We start from the raw sequence: 13,949 nt of genomic DNA, 5'->3' as shown, positions 1-13,949 counted from the left end.
CGAGAGGCCGAGAACGAGGGAGAACTAGAGGCGCAGATTATCTGTGCCCAGGCCAGCTTGTTTATTTATTATTTTCCTATGTGTAGTGATAGTCAGGCTTGAGGGCAGTGATAGACTAGGCCTTGATTAGAGTAATTGCTTCTCCAAATAAGGCCCGAGAGAATCAAATCCCTGTGGCCCAATCCAGAGTGAGGGGCATGGTTTGCTGGACAACAGTCTATAGAGGAGCAGGGGAGGGGTACGTGAGAGTCCAGTTCTTCCCTGGAGGCTTCAGAGTGAGGTCTGATCAGCAGCTACTGAGGGAAAGGGGAGGCTAACAGCCTTGGGCTGGGAATCAACTGGAAGTTCCTTACCTGGGAGTAAGTAGGAAGGAGAGGGACCAGTTTAGCTAGATGCATCCGGGAACTCATTTTTGTTTAAATTCTTGGTACTGACTACATGGTTCTGTAGTTCCTGGGGAAGGGCTTTCCTTGAATGGGAGCAGCAATTGTTGATGCCTCTATCGTTTTCCTGACCATCCAATTATTAATAAATCCTTGCTGTTATTGAGTGTCACTCATTAGGTCCTGCCTTAGTCACATGCTCCTGAAGGCCAAAGAGGAGGGATTTTGTATCCTTATCCTGCTTCGTGATTGTTACTAGGGATGTGCATTAAACACGATTCGGAAACCGAATCACGGCACATCCCTTTAAAATGGAGGAATCACACCTCCCCTTTAACATGGAGGAGAGCAGGTCCATACCTGCTCCTCCTCTGCTGGCTGCGACTTCTGTAATCATGGTGTTCCCTCCAGCTATGATTGCGCAACAGCAGGGCGTCTCCCAGCAGCTGCCGTGCCATGCTGGCATGCACATGGCCTTTGCGCATGCGTGGCAGCCATTTGCGTGGTCAGCATGGTCTGGCTCTCCTCCATGTTAAAGGGGAGGTGTGATCCCTCCGTTTTAAAGGGATGTGCCACAATTTGGTTCCCGAATCGCGTTTCGTGCCGATCCCTAATAGAAAACTTTTGCTGCAAAGAGGCCTATAAGCAACCGTAATAATTGCTGTGATCACTTCTGAATATTCAAACATGATGAAGGGGGGATTAAATGAAAGGCAAGCCAAAGAGGCTGTAAAGCAATGCAATTTTCCATGTAATGCAGTCATTAAAGTACTCGTTTGATGGTGCAAAACACGTCTCTTTTGCTTTCCTCTCGTAAGATATTCCCTTAATCAATACTCACAGGAGAAAGATGAGCAAAATTAAAGTTTGCCTTCTTCTGCAGAGCCAGATAAAGTAGATTTCGAGCTTTTACCCTGCCCTAAGTACTCTGCTAGTGAGTGAGGAAGGGGGAAAGAGTCCTTAGGTTTAGTATTTTAAGAGTTGCCAAAATGTGAATGTTACAGCCGAGTTGGAATTCCTTGCAGAAGAACTTTGAAGGGCTCAGAATTGGAGGGCAAGAAGGAACAAAACGCACCCCCCGCCAACAGTGTTCTCTCAGGGATGTAATCCCCAAGCAAAAGCCATTGCAGCTGGGGATTCTGGGAGTTGTAGTCACTGCAAAAGCATTCCTTCCACTCATCTTTTTTCGCCACATTTTTCAACAGTAGCCTCTGGGAAAGATACTGGGCTGGGCTGAACAGGGACCCTTGCTGCCCGCCCCCACTAATTATAAGAGAGACACCCCTCAGAAAAGTGCCTCTTGGCCCAGTTAGCAGAGATGATTCTCAAGCAGTGTGCCCCTAGGGGGTTTGAAGATGGTTTCAAACAGCTCAATATGAGGGAGCTGTCATTTTAAGAAGGGGCCCAATCTTGGCCCAGTGAGTAGGTGTCACTGAGGAACACAGGAAGCCCCCATATACTGAGTCAGACCATTGGTCTATCTAGCTCAGGATTGTCTACACAGACTAGCAGCGGCTTCTCCAAGGTTGCAGGCAGGAGTCTCTCTCAGTCCCATCTGGAAATGCCAGGGAGGGAATCTGGGACCGTCTGCATGCAAGCAAGCAGGTGTTCTTCCCAGAGCGGCCCCATCCGGCTAAAGGGAATCCCATACAGTGCTCACACATGCCGTCTCCCATCCAAATGCAAACCAGGGCAGACCCTGCTTAGCAAAGGGGACAAGTCATGCTTGCTAGCAGTAGACCAGCTCTCTGGCCTCCTGACCATTCCCTCTTCCTAGAAGGAGAGCAAGTTTTGACATCCGAGAGGAATTTCCAGACAGGTGTCGAGTTGCAGCTTTTGATGCTCGAGTGGTGCATTCGCCCAGGACCCCATTATCATGGCTTTGACAGGGTGCTACAGTACCAAGCTAGGTATGATAAAGCACTCCGCTGACACCTGAGAAAATAATCACTCTTCACCCCCCTCCCTCTCTCCCCCCATTTTCACAAGAAAACTCTTTAGTCTCATTAAATGCAACCTTATCTCTCGAATCTCACTTTCTGACAAGCAATTCTGACAGCACCTTTCTTTTGATTTCGAAGACGCGTAGCTAGACTTATATTAACCTGTCACTCATTGCACCTAGGAAGAAAGGGTGAAGGCGGTGGGGCGGGGGGGGGGAGAAAGAAAGAAAGGAATATTTATCGCAATGAAAGAAACAAGAACGAAACAGACAAGAAGTTGGCGGATACAGACCTGTGTGTAATCCACACACCGATACGAAATGCCAAATCCTGGCTAGGGATGTGCCCGAAATGGCTCAGGCAGCCAGTGTTGGGGTGAGGATCGGTTCCTTTAAAAACCAGGCAAGCAGGTCCTTCCCTGCTCCTTGGACGCTATTCCAATAGCCTGTGTGCAGCTGGCTGCAGGGCTGCTGCCAACCTGTGCATGGTGTCGGCAGCTGTGTTTGTTCAGGCTGCTGTGAGCAGTGCTGGAGCTGCACAGGGCCTTTTCGAAAGTGAGCGCTGTGCCCGGAAAAGCGGTGAGATGATGGAGGAGCGGGTAGGACCTGCTGGCCTGGTTTTGAAAGGAACTGATCCTCACCCCGCTGACCTGGTTCGGATATGGACACTCTCCTTGTTAGCCATGCTGGCATCCTCCTGAACTTGGTGGTACCTTTCATTCTTCTTGGCATACATTCCAACTGAGCTTCTATTATTGTGCTTTCAAATAAGTCCCAAGCTTTCTGGAGTAATCCGACCTTCCTGACTTTCCTTGTCAGCTTCCTTTTTACCAGGACCCTCATTTTTGAGAAGTTTCCTCTTCTGAGGTCAAACACATGGGCTTCCTTGGCAATGCCCCACTCACATATAAGCTGAATTGGGTCACACTATGGTCACTGTTCCCCAGTGGTTCCACAACTCTGACATCTCGCACCAGGTCCTGGGCACCATTCAGGATAAAGTCCAAGGTCGCCTTCTCTCTGGTTGGTTCTGCGACCAACTGTTAATCTATGGCATAGTCATTTATCATGTCTCGAAATCCGGCCTCTCTTTCATTACCTGTCTGTGAATTTGCCCTGTCTATGTGTGGGTAATTGAAGTTACCCATTATTACTGCCTCTCTCTCTCTCTCTCTCTCTCTCTCTCTCTGATTTGCTTCTTCAACTCCAGGTCACTCTCCGCATTTTGATCCAGAGGGCAACAGCATGTCCCTAGTAACACAGTCCCTTTAAGTCATCATATTGTCACCCATAATGAATCTGTGGAGGATTCTGGTCCTCCTAGGTTTTCTAGCTTATTGGATTCTATCCTTTCTTTAATATAAAGTGCTACTCCACCCACAATCCGCCCCTCCCTGTCCCTTCTGTAGAGTTTGTATCCAGGAATAACAGTGTCCCACTGGTTCTCACTGTTCCACCAGGTTTCCATTACGACCACTATATCTATGTTTTTCATTAGCAACCAAGCACTCCAGCTCGCCCATCTTGGCCCTGAGGTTTCTGGCATTGGTATATATCACCTATACGCCAAATCTCTTACCTGGCATTGGCGTGTGCGACCTCCCTAACTGTCATTTGACCTTTTGTTTCCATCTGCTCTCTTCCTGGTTCTCTTCTGTCTCCTTCTGGTTCATCTAAAACATTTGCACCCTCGCACCTTAGGGGATTTTGCTGGCCGAAGCAGATACCACCCAGTTCCTGCCAGCAATCTCCCAAGCATCATTTTAAAAGCTGCTCTGCAACCTTTTTGATTGTAAGCACCAGCACTCTGGTTTCATCAAGTGCAGCCCGTGCCTTTTGCACAGGCTTTGTATCCCAGTGCCTAACAAATCAGAACCCTTCCTCCCAGCACCACCGTCTCATCCATTCATTGAGATCCTCAGCGCTAAGCAGGATCCACCTTGGTTGCAGGCAGGAGTCTCTCTCCTCTCTCAGCCCCACCTTGGAGTTGCCAGGGAGGGAACTTGGAACCTTCATCATGCAAGCATGTGGGCAATCTTCCCAGATCGGCCCCATCCCCTAAGAGCATGATTGGTTCCCTTTGCTAAAGAGGGCATGACTTGGTTTGCGGTTGGATGGGAGACTACATAGAAGCCCTGCCTGCTGTAAAATAATCCACGGGCCGTAGGTGAGGAACAGAGAACATGTTTTGCCTGTAGAACGTCTCAGTTCACTCCCTGGCAGCATCTCCAGATAGGCCTGGGGAAGATCCCCTGCCTGAAATCTTGGAGAGCTGCTGCCAGTCAGTGCAGGCAATACTGAGCTGGCTGGAGCAAGGGCCTGAGTCCCTATCAGGCAGCTTCCTATGCTCCTAATCCCTGGCAGCATCTCCAGGTAGGGCTGGGAAAAACTCCTGCCGGAATCCCGGGAGAGATGCTGCCAGTCAGGTTCGGCACTACTGAGCGAGGGGGTGCAAGTGTCAGACTCGGTCTCAGGCGGCTTCCTAAGATTCTGCGCGGCTTTCGTTCCGCCGCGGTGTTTGGTCCGGGCGCCATGAGCTTTCCAAGCAGCCCCTAGCCCCTGCGAGCGGGCGGGGCGGGAGGCGGAGCCCGGCGACTGGGCGGGGCGAGGTGGCGCTGTCGGCTCACTCTGGGCAGGCGGCGGAGTACGGCTGCTGCCTCGGAGGGAGCGGGCGCAGGCGGGCGGCATCGGGACAGGCGCTTCCTCGCCGCGGGCTCTGTCCGTAGCGCCTCCGCGCTGGGCCACGCGGGCCTCGGATTATGGGATCGCCTGCTGGCCGGCGCGCCTCGCCGCCGATGGAATTCACTTGAAGCGGCGGGGCAGGGTGGAGCCCGGCGGGGGCAGCCGCTTTGTGTGTGCGGAACCGGGGGAGCCTCGCCTCGCAGCCCTCCCTCTGCCGCCCCCGGAGGAGGTGAGGCAGCCGCTAGGGATCAGCCTCCTCTTTGGAGCTTGGGCACCCAGAGAGGCCAAGCGGGGCTTTGCGCCCTGGGCGCACACGCGCCTTCCCTTTGTCCTGCTGCTGCCGCCGCCTGGGCTCTCCCGGCGCGGCGGCCTCGGAGTCCGGCCCCCGCTGCCCCTCCAACCCTCCTTCTGCCGCCCCCACCGGCAACAGACCCGCCATTCCGCCTCTCCCCTCCGGGAATGGCCGTGCGCGCCGGGGGCCCTCTTGGGAAGGACTCCTTGGCGCCCTCGCCCCGAAGAGTTGGCTCTCGCTTTTGGGAATAACTGCTGTTGGCCAGACGCCGGATCGGATCCAGCTTTGCCGGAGACTTTCTCTCTCTTCTGCCCCTCGCCCCCTACCCCAGGCATGGACTTGGGGGCTGTCAGTTGGGTTTAGCCGTGTGCGCGCCATCAGGTAATGGGGGAGCTCGTCGGTTGCCCCGAAGGCATGGCGTGGGTGGGGGGCGTTGTGCAGAATGGGGATGGCTTCCTGCAAACGTGTTACCGTTGTCTTCTCTGCTGAATCTGGTGCACTTCGTATATGGGTCTGGCTTGGTGGCTCAGTTTAATCTGGGGCGGGGGACGTATTCGATGCGTCTCCAAGTCCACCTTTTGCATGGCGCACTGGATTTCTAATCTCCGGTTGTCCTTGGCTGAGCGACAGCATTCTTTGTTGTTGGGTTGGTGCTGCTTGCGCCAGAAAAGCAGAAGTTGGAGGCACGGGGGTGGGTGGGGCTGTGGCTGTGCGCTGGTGCCCCTGGGCCAGAGGCAATGGGGGTGTGTGTGGCCGAATTCAGCCCCCAAATTCATCACCCTGACGGCAACGGATTCGGTGCCTCTTCTCCGGCCCGGGCACTGTGATTTGTTTGGGAAGTCTCTTTGGACCCGCGTTCCCGCATCAGTCAGAAGGGCGGTCCTCCGGAGGACCTGCACAGAGAAACACAGCTGGTCTGTTGAGTTTGGGTTCTGCAGTCATGAAGGGAGATCATGATGCCCGCCGACTGGTCTTTGCTGTTGTGATTTGGTGAGGCTCCTGGATTAGTGGGTCCGGATTTGCTGGGTGTGTACAGTGTTGCCGTGATTCTTGGATGGCACCTTGCTCCGATACTGGCTTGCCTGTCCTCCTCATTTTATTTTTTTCACTCTTACTGTGCCTCTCCGTGATGAAATTCAAGGTGGCCTCTGGGGGGTGGGGGGTCCGAGGCGGCCTCCCATCCAGGCATTGACCAGACCCAGACCTGCTGAGCTTCAGCTTCGTGGCAGCATCACATGCCTTCAGACCATGCCCTGGCCACTGTTTCTCCCTGCATACATTGGCCACGGCCACTTTCGGTCTTGCTGACTTCTAGCAAATTTCCTCTGTGGCCAAACAAAGCTCTCTGCTGGACCGGCCCAAAGCTCTCTGCTTCCCACAGCAGCCAGCATGATGCCTCTGCGATCCCCACAGGCAGGGCAGGAAGGAAGAAGCCCTCCCCCACTCTTGCACCCTGGTCCCCTGCCCCTGAACCTGGAGCCTTCCTTTAGCCATTGTGACTAATAGACATTGACAGACCACTTTTCTGAAATGTGAGGATCCCTCTTTCAAGGCATCTAAGCTAGTGGCTGTCACTAATGCTTGTGGCTGTTGCCTAGAAAATGTTCTGACATGGTAAGGCATGGGGTTAAATTCGGCATGGTACAGTGACTGCAGCGGGGCACCAATCCAATTAAGGCTCGGTGAGGAGGAAATTGTTTCTGTGACTCAAAGGTGGTATAGAGCTTTTTGCCCTTGTCTATGCATGCTCATTTTTCCCCCTGTGCCGCTACAGTCTCCGGCCAAGCACAGAAAGGTAAAGTGTGCCGTCGAGTCGGTGTCGACTCGTGGCATCCACAGAGCCCTGTGGTTGTCTTGGATAGAATACAGGAGGGGTTGACCATGGCCATCTCCCATGCAATATGAGATGATGCCTTTCAGCATCTTCCTATACCGCTGCTGCCCGATAGAGGTGTTCCCATAGTTTGGGAAACATACCAGCAGGGATTTGAACCGGCAACCTCTGGCTTGCTAGTCAAGTCATTTCCCCGCTGCGCCATTAGGTGGCTATGGCCAACCACCCAGGAGTAGCAGTAAATGTCCACACAGCTGGCAGTGATTCATCTGTGATCCTGGTTCACGCCTTGCCAGATGGTGGTTGTGGGGTCCCCTATTGTCTCTCTGCAGCTCTGAGTTTGGGAACAAGCTGCATTGGAGGAGAGGATGCTGGCTTGCTGGCTCTCCAAGGCGATGCCTCGGGTCTGGGTTGGAAACAGTCCCCTGGGTGGGTGGATGAAGAGAAAAGCAGCCCCATTCGCCCGCACTGGTGCTGATGAGAGCCTTTCCCTGCACCCAGCCTAATAGGTCGCAGTGTGTGCATCTGTTTTGATGGTGCATACTTCCTCCGAGCAAAGCAGTCCCTAATTGTGGCTGGGAGGATTCCATCCCCACCCCACCTTGCAGGACGGATCCTGGCTCTCCAAAGCCTTTCATATCGGAGCTGATGTGTTTGCAAGTGCTTGACACCGGTGCATGCCAAGAAACAAAAGCCTCGGCTCTTTCTGTCTGGACAGGAAATGTTTTTTGAGTCATTCATCCCACTGTATAGCAATAAATTTCTTGATGGAAGTGAGAGGACGGATTCCTTAGCCTGGAGTTTTGCTGACTTTTTGCATTTGATTCCAAGGGGATTGAGTGGTGTTTGGGAGCTGAAAGGTTTGAAGGGGGGGGCGTTGAGAGAGCAGGCACCAGGGAGAGGGATGGTTTCCCTCTCCTCTGCCCTCCTTAGCACAATTTACTCTAGACAAGAGGGCTGATGGAGTTTGGCTTTTGTCAACAGAGGTGTTGGGTTGGCAGTTGGCACTGTCCTCTATGGAGAGCACTGCCCATCCAGATGTATTTTAAGAAGTTGTCTGCACATCTCAGTATACTTCGGAACCTGATGTGTCTGTTCCTCCACCTTCGGAAGACGATCTCGAGGCACGATGGGATACAAATACAATACGAATGCAAGGAAGGTGCTAAAAACAAAACACAAGCCAAACAACCAACCATCCATAAATAAAAGGAAGGTGCTAAAAACAAAACATGAGCCAGCCAACCAACCAAACATTTCATATTTCTGTTCATTTACTGATTGCCCAAGTCCCACTGGTGCAAAATCAGATGTGGGGGAAATGTATCTGTTTTCCCGTTGATAAATGGAACATAGCCCCTTTGCTTGTTTCTGTTCTGGAGAGCAGAAATGTTCCCCCAGCTCCTAATAAACTGTCTTTCCTGAAGCTGTTCAGGCCAAACCTGCAGTCCCTCATTTCTTTTATTTGTTTCTCATTGGGGTTCACTTAAATGTAAAATGCATTTGAGGAACTTTTTTCTTCAAAGTTGTTCTTAGCTTAGAAGTTGCCCTTAGACGGTAGAATGTAATCACAGTGTTTTGAGTGAAGGAGGAAATAATTGTTTTATTTGTAAGGGAACTGCTTAACACCTCATTTTATTATTTCAGTTAACTATCTGGACAGAGAGTCAAGCAGGGGGCGGTCCCTTCAAGTGTATTCTGGCTTTTCAGAACATCTTCCTTGAATTTATTGGCTTAAGCAAGCTTTTAATTTTGAGAGCAATGTTTACCAGCATACATATTCCCTGTTATGATTTGCAAGCGTCTCGAACAACCTTTGTAGCGATATTTTCAGGTGTATTTCTAGTGGCTCTGGCAAGAGTTTCCAACAAAGAAATGTCTTTTTTGTAATGAATTTCTAACTCCTTACATTAAACTTGGGAGAATTTGCTGTGTGTTGTCTTAATGGCACCCTAGTAGCCACGTGTGCTAAATTATGCTAAAATATTAAAATAACATCACTTGAGGCCATGAAAGTCTTTTAAAGCAAGCTGGGATTTGGGAATTTATGTTGTTGTTTTTAAAGTGTGTTGTGGAGAACACACACTCTCAAACACTCACACACACACACACACACACACAATATGTCAGCCTGGTTCTTTGAGGAGGGAGTTGAATTTAACTAGACAACCGCAGTCTGGCATAGGAAAACTATTTTGCATCACAGATCAAGGTGGAAAGGAAGGTTACAAAAAATGCTGAGAAATCTCTCAAATTGGGTGGAATGATACAAATGACCTACTGTCCAAAATGCAAATTGGGTCAGCCTCGTCTGCGTATTCTTCAGTCAACATGGTTTATTTGCCGTCCCTTTGACGGCTTTGTTGCGTTATGAATTTCCCGGCGGAAAGCATTCAACGTTTTCAAAGCTTTTAATCGGAAAAGGGGTTTATTTTATTTTATTTTATTTTATTTTATTTTATTTTATTTTATTTTATTTTATTTTAGCATGGCATTTTCCTAAATGTGGGCAAGGTTGATCTGTTGAAATCCATTTAGGATTCTGAGGACTAAGCCCTTGGGAAACCCCTTAATGAAGAAGTAATTGTTGAACCAGTGTGGAAAAACTCATATTTTCAGACTTAATCGAGCTCCGGGCTCCATACTTCTGAAACCGAAGTATTGGACTGATAATTGGACTGTCGGGGTGAGATCTTTCATTTGAGAGCAAGCCCCATGGGAACTTGGTGGAACTCCACATTCGTGTCCAAGTAAATGTGTGCAGGATCAGACCTTACCATGCAGATGTGCAAGCAAGCTGTTTACACCCTGAACGTTAACTCTCTGTGGGTGTGTTGAATCTATTCATATGTTGTTTGTTAAAATCTAATGTAACCTCCCTTTTATGCATGTCTCCCTTTTATGCATGTGAAAACACATTTGGGCATTGAGAATGGGCGTTTTGCAGGCCGTGGGTGGTTCTGCCGTGGTGTGGGTGATTCCCCCCCCCCACTGGTGAATGTGCAGGGACAGTCAGCCCTACAGAGCCCCTATGTCCTAAGCCCCTTAGGAGATCTTATGCACACAACTCAGAAGACACCTGCTACAAATTCAAATGTACACTCACAAAAGTTCCATGATCATGTTGCTTATGTGCAATTCAAACGTGTACATTTTTAACCCTGGTTCAAAATTAGCCCTAGTTTCCACATGCAAGATACATCTGATGTGATCCTTTATGGGCCATGACTACCTTAGAAGACTACCTTATATTGTGCTGTTTCCTTTCTGTTGTGATCTGCTGTGTTCCCTGATGCATTAACAAACCAGTCGAGCATTTTTGCAAAGAGGCCTGAAATATTTTGATCTGGAAGTCATTTGAGAATTCAGAGATGATACGCCTCCCAACCAGATAGGTGGACGATTGTATGCATACTTGTATAGACTTTCTTTCTTTCTAGCATAGACTTGATTTTCTTTCGTGGCATTGTTATTGAGGACATATTTGAGCTGGGTTTTTTAAGTCTGGATGGTGAACTTCCTGTCTGTGTGGTGAGGGATAATAGTTCAGTGAGAGAGCATAAGCATTTCATAAAGAAGGTTCCCGGTTCAGTTCCTGCCTACTTCAGGTAGGGCTGGGGAAATATCCCTGCCTGAAGCCCTGGAAAACAGCTTCCAGTCAGAGTAGGCGGTACTGAGTGAGATAGATCAAGGGTCTGACTCCGTAGAAGGCAGCTTTGTAGGTTAATCTACAACACAGAAATCGAGGCCCAACATTCATAACATGCTGGCACTGCTGATAAAGTGGTATTTTTGCAGATCTTGCATAAGATTTGTCATGATTGTTTTAAGACCAGACTTAATGAGGAGCCGTTGAAATGTCGAATATTACTGTCACTTCTCTCGCTTTGACCACGATTAATCTAACATTGAGATCTCAGCAGCACGTCTGTGGCTTTGTTTGCTTAACAAGCAGTTGTAGCATCCATTGGATTCACTCAGATATGAACTGTAGGGTTTTGTTTTGGTTTTAATGTTCCCAATGGTTCCCAAGAACCATGTAATAGAGTGCTTAACAGAAAAAAATCACGGTTATGTGGGTGGGACCTAAAGATCTGGCTGTTTCTTAGGTTAGGATACCAACCAGGTGGGAACCCTAACATTTAAACTGAGCTGAATAGCCACTGACAAGCCTGTCTCTCTCCACCTAGCCTACCCTGCAGGGGCATTGTGCAAACAGATGTTCAGAGCTACTTGTTGAAGGAGTATGTTGCACCAGGATGCTTGTGGTAGCAAGCATGAATTGTCCTCTGCTAAGCAGGGTCTGTCCTGGTTTGCATTTGAATGGGAGGCTAGATGTGTGAGCACTGGAAGAGATTCCCCTTAGGGGATGGGGGCATGAAAGTCTGCATGCAGACTTTCATGCAGAAGGTTCCAAGTTCCCTCCCTGGCATCTCCAAGAGAGGGTTCTGGCATCTGCAACCTAGGAGAAGGTGCTGCCAGTCTGTGTAGACGGTACTGAGCTAGATGGACCAAGAGTCTGACTCGGTATATGGCAGCTTCCTGTGTTCCTAAATCTGCTGACGAGTGTGTGTTTGTGTGTGTGCGCACTCTTGCTCTCTCTCTGGCTATACTTTGGTTTGAAATTGCTCAGTTTGTCATGCATTGAATTACAAACATGTATTTTGTGGCTTGCCGATGTTTTGAATATGGCATAATTAAAAGCAGAATCACAAAGGGCCCCCCACAATATAGGATGTTCAGACTTGGCTAAATAGCGCCATCTTCTAGGCATTTAGGATTCTGGCTTTGCGTTTTGTTCTCTTGTTTCTTTTCCTGATTTGTTTCCTTTCCATCTGTGATTTAAAATCTCCAATGTTTTTTGCTCTCTGTCACCGGAGTGTAACCCTTCTCTGCCCCCTGACTTGTACTGTGCTAGCTTTATTGTCTAATATGGATTTCTTTTGATTTTCCTTTTTAGGCATCGGATGCCAGTTCTGAAAAGTTGTTTAACACCATTGCAAATAAAGGTACGTGTGCAGAGCAACCCCCTCCCTCTTTAAATTCTCTTCCTTTTCACCCTTCCCGTCACACTCCATCACATCTTGTGTAGATTCCAATGTGTGTGATCAGAAATTAAAACTGATTTTTCCCAGTGAGAAGCTACAGCTGGTGCAACTTTGAGTGATTCCATTGAAAAAGCTATGTTAAACAAAAAAAACCCCCACCTTATATTCTGCTAGGCCTGAATTAATTTGCATAATATTTAGAAATGACATTTTGTTGGGTTTTTCAGGGGGGTAACAATCTGAGCTCATTTTAAGACCATGCTGGTGTTCGAAATGTCTTAATATGATGATTTCTCATCAGCTTGGACGATAGATGGAGAATTAGGAGTAGCCAGTTTGTATGGCAGACAATTACAGTCACTGGTGTCGAGGATTTGCGTGGCAATAATCGCTAACCGTTGCTCCGTCTGTGTCTCTAAACGTAATAAACTGCGTGCAGCACCACAGTTAAAATATGCATTTTTTCAGTAACTTCTTTCAAACAGCTGTCCTGTGTGATGGAACCCATGGCTATAGATATAGCAGAACAAATGGATGTTCTAGAGAATAGAAAATCATTTCGTAGGTGGTGGCTTTCTTTTTCCTCTCGCTCTCTTGGGAGTTGAGAACATATTCTTTGAGTCCTCCTTGTGTTTGATCTCTTTGACTCCGCCTTCTATTACTGTTAATTAATTATATACATACCCTGCTTTTTCAAGCCTAGGTTGGCTCCAAAAACCGCTTACAATTAAAGTCTGTGAAAAGATACAATCTGAATTAAATGGGTGTTTGGGTCTTTATGGAAACAAGAGGAGAAGAGCTGGTATGGTAGTACCAAGCATGGATGTTCCCCTTTGCTGAGCAAGGTCTGCCCTGGTTTGCATTTGAATGGGAGACTACATGTGTGAGCACAGTAAGATATTTCCTTTAGGGGATGGGGCCACTCTGGGAAGAGCACCTGAATGCTTGCATGCAGAAAGTTCCAAATTCCCTCCCTGGCATCTCCACGGGAGAGACTTCTGCCTGCAACCACAGAGAAGCCACTGCCAGTCTGTGTAGACAATACTGAACTAGATAGACCAATGGTCTGACTCAGTACAAGGCAGCTTCCTGTGTTCCTATGTAACTCCATTGTCGTCTTTCTTGCATCTTGCATTGGTTAAAATATTCCCTCTGGGTATTTCTGTCAAAATCTAATTGCCAAATGTTCAAGACATCTACTTCATTGAGCTGCTTATCAGAAATAAATAATACCAATCTTTTCTTGAACTAACTAGTCGTTTAAAAATACGTCTTCCAGAACAGACAGACAGCGCGTGCGCGCTCTCTCTCTCGCACTCTCTCTCTCTCTCTCTCTCTCTTTTTAAGGGCTTTGCGACTGTGATACTTAACTATTTTAAAATCAGTTTAACTGCAATAGCAACTTAACTACCGAACAGTAGTTTTAAATGCAGTTTAGTAGAAAGTAATCGGCACTCGATTTGTAAGTAGGTATGGAATGTCAACTCTTTAATGACTTCCTCTCCTTTCCGCTCCATTAAAATGTTTTAATAGGTTTAAAACAAAACATAGTTTACTAGAATTTGGGGACCTGAGGTGTTTACTTGCATAACCTGTGCAAAATGGTTCTTTCTGCGTGGAACCTCCAAGAGGAACCACATGACAGAGAAGCTACATAAACATGAGAACATAAGAACAGCCCTGCTGGATCAGGCCCAAGGAAGCCCATCCAGTCCAGCATCCTGTTTCACACAGTAGCCTACCAGATGCCTCTGGGAAGCCCACAGGC

General features: G+C 48.4%; 1 protein-coding gene across 10 annotated transcripts in view; it reads left to right on the top strand.

Moving 5' to 3' along the window:
- LOC128336082 (autism susceptibility gene 2 protein-like) overlaps window positions 1-13,949 on the top strand; it is a 534,832-nt gene that overhangs the window by 449,676 nt on the left and 71,207 nt on the right. For 9 of the 10 annotated variants that reach the window (XM_053275240.1, XM_053275238.1, XM_053275241.1 and 6 more), the window contains one exon: window positions 12,094-12,142. In XM_053275240.1, coding sequence (XP_053131215.1) covers window positions 12,094-12,142 — 49 coding nt within the window. Of the gene's footprint in view, window positions 1-4,975; window positions 5,237-12,093; window positions 12,143-13,949 lie in introns of those variants that run through there. The other variant, XM_053275244.1, reaches the window with a different exon arrangement.

Source organism: Hemicordylus capensis, chromosome 12 (genome assembly GCF_027244095.1).
Source record: "Hemicordylus capensis ecotype Gifberg chromosome 12, rHemCap1.1.pri, whole genome shotgun sequence".
Taxonomy (NCBI): Eukaryota; Metazoa; Chordata; class Lepidosauria; order Squamata; family Cordylidae; genus Hemicordylus; species Hemicordylus capensis.
The sequence above is the reverse complement of the archived record's forward strand: the minus strand, read 5'-3'. Positions and strand labels throughout refer to the sequence as shown.